Consider the following 20,766-nt stretch of genomic DNA (forward strand, 5'->3'; position numbering starts at 1 on the left):
CTATGCAGTGATGAATCACGCTTCACCATCTGGCAGTCTGACGGACGAATATGGGTTTGGCGGATGCCAGGAGAATGCTACCTGCCCCAATGCATAGTGCCAACTGTAACGTTTGGTGGAGGAGGAATAATGGTCTGGGGCTGTTTTCATGGTTCAGGCTAGGCCCCTTAGTTCCAGTGAAGGGAAATTTTTACGCTACAGCATACTATGACATTCTAGACCATTCTGTGCTTCCAACTTTGTGGCAACAGTTTGGGGAAGGCCCTTTCCTGTTTCAGCATGACAATGCCCCCGTGCACAAAGCAGAAATGGTTTGTCGAGATCGGTGTGGAAGAACTTGACTGGCCTGCACAGAGCCCTGACCTCAACCCCATCGAACACCTTTGGGATTATTTGGAAAGGGGGGACCAACTCCATAATAATGCCCATGAGTTTGGAATGAGATGATCGATGAGCAGGTGTCCACATACTTTTGGTCATGTTGTGTATCTACAAAGTACAGGGCAGGAAATATTGTCACATGCAGAGTATCTGAATTAAAAATAGAATGACAGACTCCTAGATTATGGTGGATGGCGGTCGGTATGACACTGGCCATTCATGGAATGTTTGACTGATCCTAATTTGATTCAACTAATTTGTCTACTCATATAATCAATGGATACCTTATCATATTTTACTTCAGATAGCTGTTAACACAAGAAAAGGAAAATGCATCTCAACTGTAATATCATAGTAAAAGTCAATAGACATTTAATGAAACCAGGACTTTGGGAAGAACTGGGAAATAGAGTCAATACCCTTATCTTCCATACGCTGTTTCCCTACCATTCTTTCTAGTGATGTGTGTGTGTGTGTGTGTGTGTGTGTGTCTTTTTCTTTCCTATGACAGGTCCTATTGTTAGGTCATCACACAGCTGGATACCTCAGAGTGACGGAGAAGAGAAAAGATCTATTGGAGAGGTCGTCACCTTCCCATCTCTCTTAACCACACAAACACAGGCATGCATGCACACACACACACACACACACACACACTGCCTGTGTACTAAATGATGGAAGATGTTGCTTTCTAAGCACAGATCTAGGATCAGCTCTTCCGAGACCAACCCTAACCAAAAATAAAGGGTTCAATGCATAACTGACCCAGACCTAAGATTACCTAAGATAACTACACCCGACTCAATCTTAAACCTGTCTGTCCACTCCTTAGTGACTAGTGACCATTGATCTAAAATAAGCCGATAGGTGGGTAACCTTAGGTGGGAACCAATGGTTAGTAGTGTGAGTCATTGACATCACTGGTGTAGTGAGACCTATGATCCTGGTACACCTGTCTTCATCTTAAACCTGTCTGTCCACTCCTTAGTGACCACTGATATAAAATGACTAAAATTAGACGCGATAGGTGGGAACCAATAAGAGGTGGAACCAATGGTTAGTGACTGTGGGCCTTTAATATCATATACTTAATGTTGTGGGCGCATGGCCAGCCCCTTTGATTTCACCTAGTTGTTTGAGATCAGAGGTCATGAGGACAGCGTGCCATTGGCCCATTTAAAAGCATTGGAACCCAGCCTGTCTCTAGGCTAGACGGCATGAGGAAGAGCATAGCTGGAAGGTTGGATTGCAGCACAGCGTTCCATAGACATCCATGAATTGGCACGGGCATCGGAATGCTCTACAACGAACGATGACAGACACACATGTGTTTAGATGAGAGTGAGAGAGACCGGGCGGGCGGTGCGAGTGGGGACGTTGCTCTCTCTCCCCCCCAACGGAGGACTTTGGCAGGCCTGGTAGGGTTTTCAGTAATGACAGGCATCGTGGCAGGCAGTGTATCAGCCAGCTCGCATTTCAAACGGGCGCCTCTCTTGACGCGGCTTTCCACAAGTCCTTCTAGAAATAATGTTGTGAGTGGTAATATTAAAATTCTGTCTCCAAGGGCTGTCGGCTCACTATCTCCATCCAGTCACTGCACAGCACAATGCCCTAAGCCTTCCTCAGTAGCATACTGAAACATTCAGGTGTCACTCACTCATGTCAGTGACCACAACAAGCATATTGCTGTGTGTCATCATGACTCTTTAAATTGCAAAAGAACAATGCAGACACACACCCATACAGCAACACGTGCACACACACTCACACACATGGTATGCAACAACAAGAATGCATCAGTAGTACCCTACTTGTCACTTCTCTAGTATGACTCAACCACAGCCTGTAAGGACACACACACACACACACACACACAGCACAGGCCTGATCTGATTGGATCACAGGTCCGCTGGTGATTGCCGTTTGTCTCGGAGGACAATGTGCTATTTGTGAACCCGCCGTATGTAAACTGAGATGGCAGACCGTCGGCTGTGTCTAAAAATCACAGTTGGGGCTGGTCGCCTGCCCCCCACCCCCACCCAACCACCCCCCAGAAGAGGTCCCCAAGGCAGGGCATCATGGAGGGTGGTCAGGGCTGCCCCTGTCCCCAGGGTTTGGCGGGTTGGGGGGGGGGGGGGGATAGCGTCAGCTGCCACGGTCACTTGGTGGATGAATGGAATAGTCAGCGTCAGACAGCAGCGCACGGCTGTCAGTCAAGGATCCACCATGATGCCATGGGTTTATAGGCTATGGGTTTGTAGGCTACAACAGAAAAGGGTTGGTGACACAACGTGCCACTCCTAACTGTGAGAGGTTGTTGTATTTTATTAGACACATGCTGGTGAATTCTCAGATAGACCTTCACTTTCAGGCATACATCTCATGACACATCCACGTTTGTTGTTATGGATGTGATTAGAAGATCACAGAACATTCTTCAAGGCCTTTGAAAAGGACACAATGCAGTAGCACTCAACGCTCATTCAGAAGCTCCATTAAGGGAATGGGGTAATGGATTTCATTTACGGTGGGTTAACAATCCGTCATAGCGTTCATACACAATATTCGTGTGAAGTGATGTCAGGGGTGACAAGAAGTAGTGTGCGAGGACATCTCCTCAACCAGTTAAACGATCTTTAATAGAGAGAGGAAGTTGAGAAAATGGATGATGTAACTATAGCCTTGTGATGACAGAACACCTTAAAGGAAATCATCTCATACTGTACATCCAGGTCTATTCTATCTCTGATATAAACACAGAACCCAACTAAGAGGGATCTAAGAACACTGATATACTACAGTACTGTATATCATACTAAATATGGATCTGCTGTTGTAGTAGGGGTCACAATGGGGCAAAATTCTAGCTAAATCTGCTAGATTACATAGATGTTGTTTTAATGGAGTGCAGTGATGAGGTCATCTCTCACGAGACACACACACACACACACACGTGTGTACATCTGGGAGTTGGGAGAGAGCATTGTAAGCGATAGCATCATGACGTCACCTCTTCCTGGATTGGCCTCCAAACACCAGAACATACTGTAACAGCAGCGGGCAAAAATAGATCACAGTTCCCAAACAAAGCAGTGATGACAGATTTTGTTTGGTTGAAAAATTAAAATCAATCACTCAGGCCGCGATTGGAATTAGATCATTAGGGTATGTTTGGGGTCGACCGTCAACGAGTACAGAGTAACACAAGGAGAGGGGCAGCTGTGGTAGTCATTAGATATAAGGAAGACTCATTCAAATGGATCGTGATACAGATTTAGCACAATAAAGGAAAACTGTATTATTGTTACAACATAATGACGGTCATGGAGTAAGGACACCCTGTCCAGTCGAAAATAATATCAGGTTATAACTGCACGATCTCAAAGGAGGTGTGGTATGACAAACAAATAAAAGGGCCACTGATTTCCAGAACTTTGAGATGCAGCACGCAATTATAAGCGGCATAAAACCGAATAGTTCAATTAACATTATTAGAACATTTCATCCACAATGAAATGCCTGTTAAAATATCTGTATGTGTGGGTGTAGCAGGGCTGTTGAATTGAACACTTGTTAAAGAGGCAGAAGCTTGGGGACATCCCTCCCTTGCTTTATTGACCTTTAGGAGAGAGAGAGAGAGAGAGAGAGAGAGAGAGAGAGAGAGAGAGAGAGAGAGAGAGGGAGAGAGGGCGAGCTGCACCCACCTACCCAGACTGAATGAGGATGTCGTGCCACCCCCTCCAGACCAGTGGTGGATTCATCGCTGTAGCACCACACCACAGCCCCCCTGGGCTGCATGCAGCTGTGTCCTCACTACCCTGCACCCGAGAGAGGCAGGTGGAGGGACTTTAGGAGGGAGGAGGTAGTGGGGTTAAGGTCAGGGGTAATGTGGTTACAAGCCCAGTTAACTGCTCCAATCCAATTGGATTGCCCCCCCCTTCGTTCTTGATTAGGGGTTGTTGCATCATTTTACTCCCACCAGGACAGACAGACCACCACTCTTTCCTCCCTCGCTACCCCCTCCAATAGTCTAGTTATTCACCCCTTCCTGTAGTATCTCCCTCTCTCTCTCTCCTCTAGTATCTTCCCCCATTCTCTCTCTAATATCTTCCCCACTCTCTCGCTCTTTCTCTATCTTCCCCCCTCTCTCTCCATCTAATATCTCCCCCCCTCCCTCCTTTATCTCCCCCCTCTCTATCTTCCCCCTCGCTCTCTCTTCCAGTATCTTCCCCCCTCTCTCTCCCTCTAATACAGTATCTTCCCCCTCTCTCTCCTCTAGTATTTCCCCCCTCATATATCTTCTCCATCTCTCTGCTCTAGTATCTCCCCCCCATATATCTTATCCCCATCTCTCTCCTCTAGTATCTCCCCCCTCATATATCTTCTCCCCCCCTCCAAGCATCCACTCCTCTCTCCCACCTCCTTCAGTGTGCAGCTCAGGCCTAGGGGGGAGACCAGTCCCATCGATCATGGCCAATTACCACAGCAACCCTCTCAGGACAGCAGTGACAGTCAGACCTGGGTTCAAATACTATTTGAAATCACTTCAAATTCTTTATTTGGCCGGTATTGAGCTTGCCTGGCGCCATGGAACCAGTAGAATAGTCGTACACCTGTAAACCCAGTCCATCTAGAACCACAGGCAGGCCAAATCAACAGTTTAAAGTATTTTAAAGATTTCACATAGTATTTGAACCCAGGTATGCTGTCCACAGATCTCCAATAACCTCTCCTCTACTATATACTACACTTTATGAGTCCTCTGAATAGGCTGGAGAGGATAGCTGAGAAAGCGGTTGGTTGGTCCCCATAGGACAGTGATATGGAGGGGGTCACCTTCTGGAAAATGACAGTGGCTGCATCTGAAATCCCACCCTATTTCCTGTATAGTGTACTACTTTATACCAGAGGGCCAACCAACTGATCTCTCCACCATGTCACATGCTTTGTAAACAACAGGTGTAGACTAACAGTGAAATGCTTACTTACGGGCCCTTCCCAACAATGCTGAGAGAAAATAAATAGAAATAACTGGAGAGAATAAAATCAAAACATGTTCAGAAGCAGCCAGTGTCACCTTGTTGTGTACCAAGCTCAGAGTTTCCAAACGTTTCCCCTCCTATTCAAAGGGAGGAATCCCTAGCCCTCAGTCTGCTGTGACAGTCATCTTCATTAACGTTGAACATAATGAACATCAACGTAAAACTATTTCTTAGTGTTATAGTGGATATTTAGCCCCATCTAATGGTTGACTTTTAATAAACTACAATATAGAATACTAGTTCGGATATTCTGTCATTTGCACCTTTAAAAAGGCAAGATTCACCCATTTTGAATGTTATATTGTTTTTGTGCATCTCTGAGTGATGTTTTATCTACGCTGGAAATTAATAGGAATACAACTTTTAGATCACGAAAACGTATCATTCACGCGGGAGGTTGTCTTCTCTCAAATGACCCATTTATATTTTTACGATATTCCTACATTCAGAAATATGTAATTTAATAGAGGGTCCACTACATTTCTCCTATATATCTGCCTCTTAAATCCAGGGTGCCGTTGCTAATGTCAGACTGCACCCTGCGAGCCACTGCTGGGCACATGGTGAGATTTTAGACTCCTAAATTGATAGTAGTTTGTTTAGGCGATTGTACAGCTAACTAGCTACTTCACATGCTGATATTAACTTTGGTATTATTGTACAGTGAGGGAAAAACCCATCTGACCCCTCTGCAAATCATGACTTAGTACTTGGTGGCAAAACCCTTGTTGGCAATCAGAGGTCAGACGTTTCTTGTAGTTGGCCACCAGGTTTGCACACATCTCAGGAGGGATTTTGTCCCACTCCTCTTTGCAGATCTTCTCCAAGTCATTAAGGTTTCGAAGCTGACGTTTGGCAACTCGAAACTTCAGCTCCCTCCACAGATTTTTCTATGGGATTAAGGTCTGGAGACTGGCTAGGCCACTCCAGGACCTTAATGTGCTTCTTCTTGAGCCACTCCTTTGTTGCCATGGCCATTTGTTTTGGGTCATTGTCATGCTGGAATACCCATTCACAACCCATGTCCAATGCCCTGGCTGAGGGAAGGAGGTTCTCACCCAAGATTTGACGGTCCCGTCCATCGTCCCTTTGATGCGGTGAAGTTGTCCTGTCCCCTTAGCAGAAAAACACCCCCAAAGCATAATGTTTCCACCTCCATGTTTGACGGTGGGGATGGTGTTCTTGGGGTCATAGGCAGCATTCCTCCTCCTCCAAACACGGCGACTTGAGGCGATGTCAAAGAGCTCCATTATGGTCTCATCTAACCACAACACTTTCACCCAGTTCTCCTCTGAATCATTCAGATGTTCATTGGCAAACTTCAGACGGGCATCTATATGTGCTTTCTTGAGCAGGGGGACCTTGCGGGCGCTGCAGGATTTCAGTCCTTCACAGCGTAGTGCGTTACCAATTGTTTTCTTGGTGACTATGGTCCCAGCTGCCTTGAGATCATTGACAAGATCCTCCTGTGTAGTTCTGGGCTGATTCCTCACCGTTCTCATGATCATTGCAACTCCACGAGGTGCGATCCTGCATGGAGTCCTAGGCCGAGGGAGATTGACCGTTTTTTTGGGTTTCTTCCTTTTGCGAATAATCGCACCAACTGTTGTCACCTTCTCACCAAGCTGCTTGGCGATGGTCTTGTAGCCCATTCCAGCCTTGTGTAGGTCTACAATCTTGTCCCTGACATCCTTGGAGAGCTCTTTGGTCTCGGCCATGGTGGAGAGTTTGGAATCTGATTGATTGATTGCTTCTGTGGACAGGTGTCTTTTATACAGGTAACAAACTGAGATTAGGAGCACTCCCTTTAAGAGTGTGCTCCTAATCTCAGCTCGTTACCTGTATAAAAGACACCTGGGAGCCAGAAATCTTTCTGATTGAGAGGGGGTCAAATACTTATTTCCCTCATTAAAATGCAAATCAATTTATAACATTTTTGACATGCGTTTTTTCTAGATTTGTTTGTTGTTATTCTGTCTCTCACTGTTCAAATAAACCTACCATTAAAATTATAGACTGATCATTTCTTCGTCAGTGGGCAAACGTACAAAATCAGCAGGGGATCAAATACTTTTTTCCCCTCACTGTATGTAGCTACATTTACTAGCTCGCAGCCAGCCCATAGAGCATTGCATGTTTTGTAGTCGACTTGAGCTGCAACAGATTTCCACGTTGCTACCAACCTTATTATAATGACAAAATAAACATTTGTTCACAAAAAAATATTCAGTGTTATTTAACACAGTAAATTAAAGCAATTGTGGTTTTGGGTGGATTTTCCCTTTAAAGCTGTATGGCAAAGTAAGAATTGCTTTGATAAATGCTATAAGCTTGAATCTTGGTCTGGAGGACAAATTTAATTGTGGAATAACACAATTGTCATTAACTATAACACATTGACAAGAACTGGATAGAGACACTTTTAATTGTTGAACGCAGAATATGAAGGTACATTGACTTTAATTGCAGTAAATAGATAATGTATTACTTCAGATGTCCATTTTCTGATGGAGAACCAACGAACCACAGTAGTCTGCCACCCTCTTGTGGACAAAATCCACAATTTCACTTCATTCAAAAACCACCACCATGCTCAGGAAATGGGGTTTGTTTATTCATAAGATATTCTTTAAAAAAATCACATGAATTGAATGACTCTTTGATAAAACACTCCTTTGGCTCCCAAAGGTAGGTGTGTGTGGGCGAGTTCGTTTTGCATAGCCCGCTGCTCACGGGTGGATGAAGATTTCACTTTAGGACCAATGGTCTAATATGTAAACCCCGCCCACCCAGGGCACCAGGCAATGCAAAACTAACTCATCTTGTGTGTGTGCGCATGACTCTGGTGGTCCACCCAGGTTGGGGCTCTCTAAGCCATCGGCCCAAGGGGGGCCAGTAGGGTAGGGCTACATTCCAAATATCCACACTAACATACCACTTAGAACGGAGCAATGTAGCATGGAATGCTAGTGTGGGTATTGGAACAGCCATACAGGTGTCAGGGCTTGAGGAGGATGGATATGGAGGTCTCTCTGATGGAGGGAGGGATGGATTGGTCCTTTAGTCGTCCAGGAAGAAGTAGTTCCCACTCTTCTTCTGTTCACAATCCTAGATATACAACATAGAGATTGTATAGCTTGGGTTAGAGGAGAGCAAAGGACAGAACATGGAGTCGTGCTGAATGAATTAACTGAATGAAAGGCAATAATAGTCAATACGTTACTAAAAGCACAAAATGGATGTAAATAAATGTAGGTTTTCCCCTGTACCTTTATGGAATTCATCTTGTTGATCCTTGGTCGGAAGTTGTTGGGGTCTCTCCTGAACGTGATCTCCAGTTGTGATAGGAACTTGTTCATCCCTGCGAGTAAGGTCTGTGGCCTGAGAGGTCAAAAGATGACAGGGCCTGTGTTACACGCATCCTTAAGAGCTAAACATGGGTTCCTAACAACAACAACCCATATCTTAGCATGCTTTCAGTGCGTCTTGTCATGAAAATACCACTTTCCTGTCAGACTGGAACATGAATTTCACAGTCAAGATTTGCCTATATTTTGAAGTGGGGAGTTTGACAGTTTGCTTACAAATCACCCAATAATCAGTTTGAAGGAGGTAAGAGTTCCATCAAGTTAAGGGAAGAGAACAATAGCTTGAAGAACAGCAGACATTAAGAGCCACCACAGATAGGAATACCAGACATGTTGGGTAAATCAGTGGATGAGACTATCAAACCAAATGGATGGGAAGGGTTGACGTACGTGTTGGCAGCGGTGCTTCGTGAGGGAATACCGTCGAACACGATGACGCGGTCAGCCAGGTAGGTGGCCATGATGAAGTCATGCTCCACCACGAACGCTGTCTTCTTGGCATGGAGGATGAATCTAGAAACAAACAATTAATGTATCAAAATCAATGGCATCCATTTAAGTCCATTAAGGTTTGTGAGGTTATAGAGTTTCTGTATTTCCTGTCAAACTAATCAAAAAACAGATTAAAAAGACAAAGGTGTGTGAATGGTACTGCCGTGAGCAATGTAAAGCACTAGGTGGATCTCTTAGCTGGAGGTAGAAGTTCACCTTAAACACAGATCTAGGATCAGAGTGTGTGTGTATGTGTACAGGTGTGTGTGTGTGTGTAGTTACCTTTTGATGACCTTGGCGCACACGAGACGCTGCTCAGAGTCCAGGTAGGCGGAGGGCTCGTCTATCAGGTAGACATCAGCTGGTTTCCCCAGACACAGAGCCATGGCCACCCTCTGCAACTCTCCTCCAGACAGGTTCTGGACCTACAGAGACACAAGCAGGGGGGTGTTCATTAGACACCAAACAGAAGAAAACGGATTGAAACAGGGAGGGACTACCTGAACTGGACTTGTCCAATAAGAAATGCTTGTTTTCATTTTCTGATCTGGTGTGTATGGTCCATTGGGGCACAGCGTAGAAAAGTGTTTTGCATCAGAATTGTTTTTATTCTGTTTTTTACTGGACAAGTTCGAATAGTAGTACCTCCCCGTTTCGCACCGTTGCAAAACATTCTATGCCAACTGAACACAACCCAGAATGCACAACTTACGTCCTGGTCGATGATGCTCTCAATCTGCATAGGCTTCATGACGTCAGTCACAAACTGAGGGTGAGTATAGGCGTCTCGGATCTTCTCATGGAGCAGGGCCCGCACACTACCCTACAGAGACAGAGGACATGAGGGAGTTAGTCAGGGTCTGAGAGGGGCACACTACCCTACAGAGACAGAGGGAGTTAGTTAGTCAGGGTCTGAGAGGGGCACACTACCCTACAGAGACAGAGGGAGTTAGTTAGTCAGGAGATGAGATGGGCAGGTGTCTGTGTTAGAGGTGTGTAGTTGTCAAGGCAGTGACTGGTTGGTACCTACTTTGAATTTGGGGCTGATCTTTTGGGGTTTGTAGCTGACGTTCAGGATAGGCACTTCCCCTTTGGAAGTAATAGAAAATGTTTAGGAAAAACGTACACAAGTGTACAAAACATTAAGAACACCTTCCTAATATTGAGTTGCACCACCCCCTTTTGCCCTCAGAACAGCCTCACTTACATTTTTTGTCTTGTCCATTCACCCTCTGAATGACACACATACACAAGCCATGTCTTATTTGTCTCAAGGCTTAAAAATCCTTCTTGAACCTGTCTCCTCCCCTTCATCTACACTGATTTGAAGTGGATTTAACAAGTGACATCAATAAGGGATCATAGCTTTCACCTGGATTCACCTGGTCAGTCTGTCATGGAAAGAGCAGGTGTTGCTAATGTTTTGTACGTTCAGTGTATAGTGGAGTACATGGTTCCAGCAATTAGACAATGTGAAGAGGAAATAAGTTGTCAAATGTTATTTACCCCCTTCATCTGGTTTCAGACGGCCAGCCAGCATTCTGATGAACGTGGTTTTGCCCGTCCCTGAAAGAGAGGATTTAGAAATAAGACTCATTATATGGAACACACACCCACTCTCCTCACACACTCCTCCACCATTCCATTCCCCCTCTCCTCACCATTCTCTCCCAGCATGACCATGATCTCAGAGTCGGTGAACTCTCCCTCCAGGATCTCCAGGGCAAAGTCTCCCATGTTCTTCTTCATGTGGGGGTACTGGTAGTGGCACATCCTCTTGATCTCTTCCTCGTTGGCCGTCTCTGCCACCTAGTGTTATATTACACAGTATTATCACATTCTCTGCCACCTATTGTTATATTACACAGTATTTTCACATTATTATCTCTGCCACCTATTGTTATATTACACAGTATTATCACAGTATTATCTCTGCCACCTATTGTTGGATTACACAGTATTATCACATTATTATCTCCGCCACCTAGTGTTATATTACACAGTATTATCACATAATTTTAGTTTTTATAGATTATTATGAACTGGATGGTTCGAGCCTAAATACTGATTGTCTGAAAGCCATGGTATATCAGACCGTATACCACGGGTAAGACAAAAAACTACTTTTTACTATTCTAATTAGGTTGGTAACCAGTTTATAATAGCAATAAGGCACCTCGGGGGTTTGTGGCATTCTGCGTTGCGTCGTGCATAAGAACAGCCCTTAGCCGTGGTATATTGGCCATATGCCACACCTCCTCTGGCCTTCTTGCTTATTTTTATGACATTACCTTGAACACCAGCGATATCTCCCTGAAGCGCAGATTCTCCGTGGGAACATAGCCATCCAGGAAGATGTTGATGCCTGGAGAAGGGAGCGGAGGAGGACTGGGGTTAGAGGTGAAGCTGCCAAATGAACAGGACAGTTGTGCATTGGGAAAATATCCATTGGTTGTGGGATCATTTGGTTGTGGTGAAATGTTCCCCTGACTTAGATTTGGAAAAGCTGTGGTACCATTTTGAGGGTAAGTGAGAGGGGGGTGGTCTATGGGGTGTTGCGCTAGGCTAGGGGCTTAAGGCTTTCTTGAAATGTCTGTACCAGTTGGCTCTGCAGCAGACCCATGAGACAGAGTGTAGCCTGCCATGCACTGAGGATATGCTTTATCCATAGAAAACCTATTCAGTATCAATGCTAAAGAAAAAAACAACTAAACATATCAATAGCCAGGGCATCATTGTGAATTAGAACGTGTTCTTAATTAACTGACTCACCTGGTTAAATAAAAGGTTAAATAAATAAAATAGGTAAGTAAGAGGGTGAAGAGGTCAGGGCCTAAAATTAACACCCGCCACCTGCCAAATGCGGGTAGATATTGGCATTGGCGGATAAGTTGTCTATTTCACCAGCCACGTTTGCGGGTGGTCAGGGTTCCATAGGGCGAGCATTTCACTCACATTTGTGAATACAAATATTCAAGTATGATCACATTTATAGTCAAATAAATGCTGCAGTAGCTGTTTTCAAAGTATTTCTGCAGTTTTGTTTCATAGATGGTAATTTAATCGCACAAAGTCAAAGAACTACAAATCCTATATAGCCTATCTCACCTTGCATTGCAACACTGCCTGGCTGCGTGCTGTGCGCACGTAAAGAGTGAAAGATTCATTTTTAGAAGAGCTGTGCACAGGCATAAACGTTGGTCTAATTTACAGAAAAACGAAAGTCTACTGACGTGAGACTTTATCCTTGTGTTTCTTAGCTATTTACATTGTTTTGTTCACAAGCTAGGTTGTTTTTCTATGTTTGCATTTCAACTGCTAGGGAAGAGAAGACAAGGCTTGTACTAGTCAGACTCAATCTCACAGGCACAAACATGACTGGAGTCACGTTACCACGGTAACCTCACGCCCTTAAAGGGACAGGTGAAATGACTCATGTCACAAAAAGTAATTATTCAATATACCACAAGTTACTTCTTACTAGTAATACCTTTATGGTCCTCTGTAGCTCAGCTGGTAGAGCACGGCGCTTGTAACGCCAAGGTAGTGGGTTCGATCCCCGGGACCACCCATACACAAAGAAAATTATGCACGCATGACTAAGTCGCTTTGGATAAAAGCGTCTGCTAAATGGCATATTATTATTATTTATTGTTTTAGAAACATTACAAAGCATGCTAATCTGTTTTTCTGTGTTTTGTTGGTGTAATTGTATCGACCCAAAACTATTTTGGCTGGTAGATTTTTAAATCTACCCGTCACAATGGCTGGTGGACCAAAAAGTTAATTTTATACCCTGGAAGAGGTAGTCACCTTCCCTGACTCCAAAGGGCATAGTGACCATTCCGTAGGCGCTGGACACTCCGTACAGACAGTGTAGTGTTTATGGTGTAGTATGTAGTGTTTAGGGTCCTACCTTCCCTGACTCCAAAGGGCATAGTGACCACTCCATAGGCACTGGGCACTCCATACAGACAGCAGATGAAGTCAGACAGGTAGTCCAGCACACTCAGGTCGTGTTCCACCACTATGATGTATCTGGGAGAGAGAGAGAGGTCAAAATACAAGTCAAGAGTCTATAAGACAAGACAAAGCTGATGGAAGAATAGTGGATAATGTTGAAGTAGGCATAAAACCAAAGTAAACAGAGTGAAATAGGGAGGAACTACCAGGGTTGTGTTTAATAGGAAGAAAAACTGAAGAAAACTGAAACGGGGCGTTACTACCTGAATTTGTCCAATGAGAAACTCTTGTTTTTCTTTTTCTGTTGCAAAACGCTTTGCTACAGTATGCCCTTATGAACACGGCCCAGTCCTCTAGTGAGAGCATCATGTAATGTAACGGACCTGTCTGGGGAGATGAGGGAGCGGATGGTGACGGCAGCTCTTAGACGCTGCTTCACATCCAGGTAACTGGACGGCTCGTCAAACATGAAGCTGGAATGAACCACATAAAGAGAGCCGCGTTAAAAACCACATAACATATTCAGTCAAAGATGGCCTCCGCTGATGGGGCCAAAGACTAACTGAAGCTGTTGACTTACATGTCTGCTCTCTGGATGCAGACCACAGCGATGGCAAAGCGCTGCAGCTCTCCTCCTGATAGGTCCTCCACATTCCTCTCCCTGAGATGAGTCAGATCTGAGAGAGGAAAGAGATGAAATAATCTGCTGGCCAAATGGTATATTTTACTGACAACTTGACTGTAGAAGTGGGTCAAAAGGAACGTTTAACATAAATGGAAAATTAGGATTACATATAGACAAACATTAGATTATAGACTCGAAGAGAAGAAGTCAAGGGGAGAACCCAATCCAAACTTACCAAGCTGCTCACAGACGATGGTCTCCGTCTTGGAGTCGTCTTTCCTGCTCAGAATGGAGCCCACAGTCCCCTGGTGGCGGAACACAGCACTACTGTTAGCCCGTCAGACAACAATTCAGTACAGATCTGTGTATCTGGAACGCACCCATTCTATCCCCTCATTTCTACAGGTCTGAACCCACACCCACGGGCTTGACTGACCTTGACAGTCTTGGGGATCTGGTCGACATACTGGGGCTTGACGATGGCCTTCAGGTCATCCTCCAGGATCTTGGTAAAGTAGTTCTGGAGCTCAGAGCCACGGAAGTAGGTCAGGATCTCCTGCCAGTCTGGTGGAGCCTGGTGGAGGACCGGGAGAGAATTTAGCTTTTGAAACTAGGGATAAGTGTGATGTAACACAGCAAGGTGTTATAGTAACTAGTTGCATTTCAGTCATTTAGCTGACACTGTAAAGTCATTCAGCTGACATACAGTGGGGAGAACAAGTATTTGATACACTGCTGATTTTGCAGGTTTTCCTACTTACAAAGCATGTAGAGGTCTGTAATGTTTATCATAGGTACACTTCAACTGTGAGAAATGGAATCTAAAACAAAAATCCAGAAAATCACAATGTATGATTTTTAAGTAATTAATTTGTATTTTATTCCATGACATAAGTATTTGATCACCTACCAACCAGTAAGAATTCCGGCTCTCACAGTCCTGTTAGTTTTTCTTTAAGAAGCCCTCCTGTTCTCCACTCATTACCTGTATTAACTGCACCTGTTTGAACTCGTTACCTGTATAAAAGACACCTGTCCACACACTCAATCAAACAGACTCCAATCTCTCCACAATGGCCAAGACCAGAGAGCTGTGTAAGGACATCAGGGATAAAATTGTACACCTGCACAAGGCTGGGATGGGCTACAGGACAATAGGCAAGCAGCTTGGTGAGAAGGCAACAACTGTTGGCGCAATTATTAGAAAATGGAAGAAGTTCAAGATGACGGTCAATCACCCTCGGTCTGGGGCTCCATGCAAGATCTCACCTTGTGGGGCATCAATGATCATGAGGAAGGTGAAGGATCAGCCCAGAACTACATGGCAGGACCTGGTCAATGACCTGAAAAGAGCTGGGACCACAGTCTCAAAGAAAACCATTAGTAACACACTACGCCGTCATGGATTAAAATCCTGCAGCGCATGCAAGGTCCCCCTGCTCAAGCCAGCGCATGTCCAGGCCCGTCTGAAGTTTGCCAATGACCATCTGGATGATCCAGAGGAGGAATGGGAGAATGTCATGTGGTCTGATGACACAAAAAAATGAGCTTTTTGGTCTAAACTCCACTCGCCGTGTTTGGAGGAAGAAGGATGATTACAACCCCAAGAACACCATCCCAACCGTGAAGCATGGAGGTGGAAACATCATTCTTTGGGGATGCTTTTCTGCAAAGGGGACAGGACGACTGCACCGTATTGAGGGGAGGATGGATGGGGCCATGTATCGCGAGATCTTGGCCAACAACCTCCTTCCCTCAGTAAGAGCATTGTAGATGGGTCGTGGCTGGGTCTTCCAGCATGACAACGACCCGAAACACACAGCCAGGGCAACTAAGGAGTGGCTCCGTAAGAAGCATCTCAAGGTCCTGGAGTGGCCTAGCCAGTCTCCAGACCTGAACCCAATAGAACATCTTTGGAGGGGAGCTGAAAGTCCGTATTGCCCAGCGACAGCCCCCGAAACCTGAAGGATCTGGAGAAGGTCTGTATGGAGGAGTGGGCCAAAATTCCTGCTGCAGTGTGTGCAAACCTGGTCAAGACCTACAGGAAACGTATGATCTCTGTAATTGCAAACAAAGGTTTCTGTACCAAATATTAAGTTCTGCTTTTCTGATGTATCAAATACTTATGTCATGCAATAAAATGCAAATTAATTACTTAAAAATCATACAATGTGATTTTCTGGATTTTTGTTTTAGATTCCGTCTCTCACAGTTGAAGTGTACCTATGATAAACATTACAGACCTCTACATGCTTTGTAAGTAGGAAAACCTGCAAAATCAGCAGTGTATCAAATACTTGTTCTCCCCACTGTAATTATCCAGAGGGACTTCCAATAAGTGACTGTGTGATCCTTTAAACATTTTAAAGCCATATAATGTATTAGACATTTAGCTACATTCTCTACAAGGCTGTGTCATAAAACTAATAGTTACACACTTACATCATACTTTCCCAAGTTAGGCTTCTGTTTTCCAGCCAAAATTTTCAGCGCTGTGGATTTCCCGATTCCATTGGTGCCCACAAGTCCCAAAACCTCTCCAGGTCTGGGAATGGGTAATCTGGAATGGAATATTGCAAAAGTACAGTCCATGGATTCAAGACAGAAACAAACGTTTATTGAGATTAGGCCTATTTGAGACAAACACAGCCCTCTTTACCTTGAAAATTAACCCACCTATGCAACTTGAAGGAGTTGGCACAGTATCTGTGAGTTGTCTCTTTCTCGAGGTTGCTTGGCAAGTTGACAATAGACAAGGCCCCAAATGGACATTTCTGGAAGAAAAAAGAAGTCAGTGCTAAGTGCCATATAATCAGGACTGAAGGTAAACACATAAAGAAAAAACTACTAGTCCACATTTGTATCAACAGAGGGTCAGTCATTTTGTTACAATTTTACCTTGATACAGATGCCACATCCGATACAGAGTGATTCAGAAATCCACACAATTTTGCTCTGAGCTGTGACTTCTATGCACAGTTTGCCTGCAAGACAAAAAGATTACAAAGATGAATGACAGTTGAGGCTTGAAAAAAGTAAACATGGACCATTTCAACTGTACATAACTTGAGGCATTATCTTTTAGGCTACTGCCTCAAGACTTGGAGGAATTAGTTATAGTGTATGTGTCAGTGATATTATAATAGGCCAAGATTCTCAAGTACTAGGTTCAGTACAGTAGGAAAGGATGCAACACAAGTCTTACCCATCCGAACCACAGGGCAACTCTTCTTGCACTCCTGCCGGCATTTCTTTGGCTTGCATTTGTCATGGTTCACAATGGCGATTCTGGTGTTTTTCTCCGACATTCTGCCTGCCTCTTGTCAACTCTTGGCGGAGCAGAATCCCTCCCCAGAGTACTGCAATACAGAGATATGACAGTTTTGATCAGACAAGACAAGGGTTAGGCCTGTAGTGTCTGCAGAGACAGTGAGTCAGATTGATAACAGTTTGGATGAATGAACACAGAAATGGCCTGTAAATTAGTATTTACTATGGATCCCCATTAGCTGCTACCAAGGCAGTAGCTATTCTTCCGAGGGTCCAGCAAAATTAAGGGAGTTATACAATTTAAAAAACATTACACTACATTCACAACACATTAAGTGTGTGCTCCAAATCTGGGGGAGGCAAGAAAGAAGAACGTATCTAGTTATATCTATCTCGTATCCATCTCCCACTTCGAGACAAGAAAGCGAGATGGATAACGTTAGTTACAACTAACGTTAGATAACTATTAACACTGGTAAATATGAAACAAGGATAGCCATCAACAAAGAGACGGAGACTGTCAAAGTGGCATCAACACTGCTCTACTAGTTAGTTTAGCTAGCTAGATTAGCAAATCAGCCAACTAGCATTTAGTTTACCTTAGCTAGTTACATTACCGTTAGCTAGGGTCACTTAATCCAAATCAGCTGGAAATATTTGCGTTGGCTCACATTGTTAGCTATAAAAACTAGTTAGCAAGCTTACTAGTGTCAGTGAGCTATAATTAAACTCCGGGTAACTTAATTGGCAGTTATAAACTATCAAATAAACGATCAGCTGTCATGTGAAATTAACAGAGGTGGCTGTGATACACTAGCTAGTAAGCTAACGTTAGCTAGCTAGTTGGCTAACGAACAGTGCTGACGTTTGTGCTAACTCTGTTAGCTAGCTAGCCAGCTGGACAAGCAGCCCATTAAAACATTATTTATTTGACAAGTTTGTAACTACTATCATTTACATTTTAATCCAACTCACCCAGAAACACTCTTCGGGTGATTCTGTCCTCCAGGAATGATACTTTAGGTTTTAAAGTGTCGTTTTACTACGGTGTTTCAAACAACGTGTTCTCAACGGGGAGCGAACGCCGGGAGAAAAATGGCGCTCCCATGCGTAAAGTTTGGCGACGTCCAGCTATGCGTCGCTGTGACGTAAGTATCCTACTAGAATAAAAAGTGGGAGTAGGTTATTTGAGGTGATGGCAAAGCAGAACATCTGTTAGAAATTCCTAGAAAGAAATTGAAGTGTATGATCAGAAATGTTTAATTGAATTTGAGAGGCCTTCAATGTAAACTCAAGCTCATGTATCATTTTACTTCTGTAAAATACAATGGCTTCATTTTCAACTTGGCCTTAATGAAAAGTCTGTCAATGGGTTCACCAAGCCGTCAAATGAATAAAGGGGAAATATGTTACTTATCTAAAACAAGTTATTTTAACTACATAGGCCCATTGATGCTAAGATGTTTAGAAACATGAATCATACTGTATTTATCATATAGGAAAATTGCTTTTGAAGGCATCTCTGGCTGCAGTGCAACTGGTGTCTTCAATGTTGTGTCACATACTATATCAAAATGCAGAATGAGACAAAGTGTGTATTCTTAAACCACCATAGGCCTACTCAAATCAGATCAAATCAAATTGTATTGGGCCAAATCGTACTGTTACGCGGAGTGGAACGGGGGAACCCAAGAGCAGACTCAGACAAGGAGACTGGGATGAAGTAACCAAGGTATTTATTTAGACACAGTTGGAAGATGGAGTGCAGGTCAGGGGAAACTGCTGGAAACTAGGTGCGGAGGCTGCGGCTGGAGCGAGGGGGGTTGAGACAGGGTGAGCAGGTCCGGAGGGGAATCCAAGGGAGTAGTAGAGTGGGGAATCCAGGACAGAGTAGCAGGATGACGAGACGTGGGACTGGAGACAGGGACCAGAGTCAGAGCAGGCAGAACTGTAGCGGAGAGGAAAACAGCGTGAGGCAAGGAAAACAGGCACAACAGGATCTGTATCATTGTATGCTGTAGCATTAAGATTTCCCTTCACTGGATCTAAGGGGCCTAGCCCAAACCATAAAAAACAGCCCCAGACCATTATTCCTCCTCCACCAAACTTTACAGTTGGCACTATGCATTGGGGCAGATAGTGTTCTCCTGGCATCCGCCAAACCCAGATTCGTCCGTCGGACTGCCAGATGGTGAAGCGTGATTCATCACTCTAGAGAATGCGTTTCCACTGCTCCAGAGTCCAATGGCAGCGAGCTTTACACTACTCCAGCTGATGCTTGGCATTGCGCATGGTGATCTTAGGCTTGTGTGTGGCTGCTCAGCCATGGAAACCCATTTCATGAAACTCCAGACGAACAGTTATTGTGCTGACGTTGCTTCCAGAGGCAGTTTGGAACTCGGTAGTGAGTGTTGCAACTGAGGATAGACCATTTTTACGCGCTACGCACCTCAGCACTCGGTGGTCCCGTTCTGTGAGCTTGTGTGGCCTACCACTTCGCGGCTGAGCCGTTGTTGCTCCTAGACATTTCCACTTCACAATAACAGCACTTACAGTTGACCGTGGCAGCTCTAGCAGGGCAGAAATTTGACGAACTGACTTGTTGGAAAGGTGGTAGGCAGTGTGCCTCCGATGATGCATTGGGAAGACCGCACCACCCATATTCAACTAATAAAATAATGGACGACCTGACCAGAGAGGTCCAGAACCTGAAGAACAGCTTGCAGTTCTCCCAGGGTCAGCTCGATGAGTTGAAACAGGAGAACGGCAAGATGACAGCAATCTGTAAGTCATTGAGAGAGGACATCAGTTCTGTGTGTGAATCCATGATAACAATGACGGATAAATCTCGAGGGACAATCAAGGTGGAATAACATGGTTGTGGACGGAATTGCAGAATCTCCATATGAGACCTGGACGGAGTCTGAGGACAAAGTGAGGGAAATTATCTCTGAGAAATTGAAGATGGACCACAGGAAGATTGAGGTGGAGAACGCCCACAGGACAGGAAAACCCACCACCAGCCCAGGTGACAGGCCCAGGCCGATAGTGGTCAAGTTCCTGAGGTTCAAGGACAAGGTAGCTGTTCTGGAAAGAGCCAAGAACTTGAGAGGAACGTATATCTTCCTCAACGACGACTATCCTGAAGCTGTGCGCCGGAAGAGGAAATAACTTTTCCCATCCATGAAAGCTGCCAGAGCGTGTTCGGACATTGCTTACATCCGCTATGACAGGCTCATTGTCCACCCTCCCTCCCAGAAGCCTGGATGGGATGAGAGAGCCAAGCCTATGGGTTCGTAGCTTCAACCCTGCAGCACACACACACACACACCAATTGATTAATGGACTGTTGAATGTATATTTCTTTTATCTTGCTTTGTTTGCTCTTTTCCATATTATGTCTATCTCTAATAAGCTACCCAGGAAAGGGCTGAAAATAGCCCATATTAATATTTGTAGCCTTAGAAATAAGGTTCATGAAATCAATAACTTGCTAACAGCAGATAACATTAATATATTAGCCATTTCTGAGACTCACTTAGATAATTATTTTGATGATACAGCAGTAGCATTACAAGGATATAACATCTATAGAAGACACAAAAATGCTTATGGGGGAGGTGTT

General features: G+C 44.4%; 1 protein-coding gene across 2 annotated transcripts; it reads right to left on the minus strand.

Annotated features, from left to right (window-relative positions):
- Nucleotides 1–7,830: 7,830 nt before the first annotated feature.
- Nucleotides 7,831–18,250, minus strand: abce1 (ATP-binding cassette, sub-family E (OABP), member 1). 2 transcript variants are annotated; one of them, XM_041843275.2, is made up of 19 exons: nucleotides 18,117–18,250; nucleotides 17,077–17,230; nucleotides 16,770–16,855; nucleotides 16,548–16,645; nucleotides 16,314–16,431; nucleotides 14,308–14,445; nucleotides 14,107–14,176; nucleotides 13,827–13,923; nucleotides 13,630–13,719; nucleotides 13,200–13,321; nucleotides 11,575–11,648; nucleotides 10,945–11,092; nucleotides 10,790–10,849; nucleotides 10,314–10,372; nucleotides 9,996–10,106; nucleotides 9,566–9,708; nucleotides 9,182–9,304; nucleotides 8,693–8,804; nucleotides 7,831–8,531 (listed from the first exon to the last, which is right to left on the minus strand). In XM_041843275.2, exons 2-19 carry the CDS (start codon nucleotides 17,177–17,179, stop codon nucleotides 8,484–8,486), a joined length of 1,800 nt encoding a protein of 599 aa, XP_041699209.1. In that variant the 5' UTR covers nucleotides 17,180–17,230; nucleotides 18,117–18,250; the 3' UTR covers nucleotides 7,831–8,483. The 2 variants fall into 2 exon arrangements, with proteins under 2 accessions (XP_041699209.1, XP_041699210.1); XM_041843276.2 differs by having other exon boundaries at nucleotides 18,100–18,250.
- Nucleotides 18,251–20,766: the final 2,516 nt, after the last annotated feature.

The sequence above is a fragment of the Coregonus clupeaformis genome, chromosome 22 (assembly GCF_020615455.1).
Source record: "Coregonus clupeaformis isolate EN_2021a chromosome 22, ASM2061545v1, whole genome shotgun sequence".
NCBI lineage: Eukaryota > Metazoa > Chordata > Actinopteri > Salmoniformes > Salmonidae > Coregonus > Coregonus clupeaformis.

What these genes read in the sequence shown, in the direction of transcription:
- abce1 (XM_041843275.2), bottom strand. Translation starts at nt 17,179, where the DNA reads ATGTCGGAGAAAAACACCAGAATCGCCATTGTGAACCATGACAAATGC. An exon ending in AGATATCGCTGGTGTTCAAG is followed by an intron (nt 11,093 to 11,574) that starts GTAATGTCATAA and finishes ATATAACACTAG; the next exon opens with GTGGCAGAGACGGCCAACGA. An exon ending in ACAAGATGAATTCCATAAAG is followed by an intron (nt 8,532 to 8,692) that starts GTACAGGGGAAA and finishes TTGTATATCTAG; the next exon opens with GATTGTGAACAGAAGAAGAG.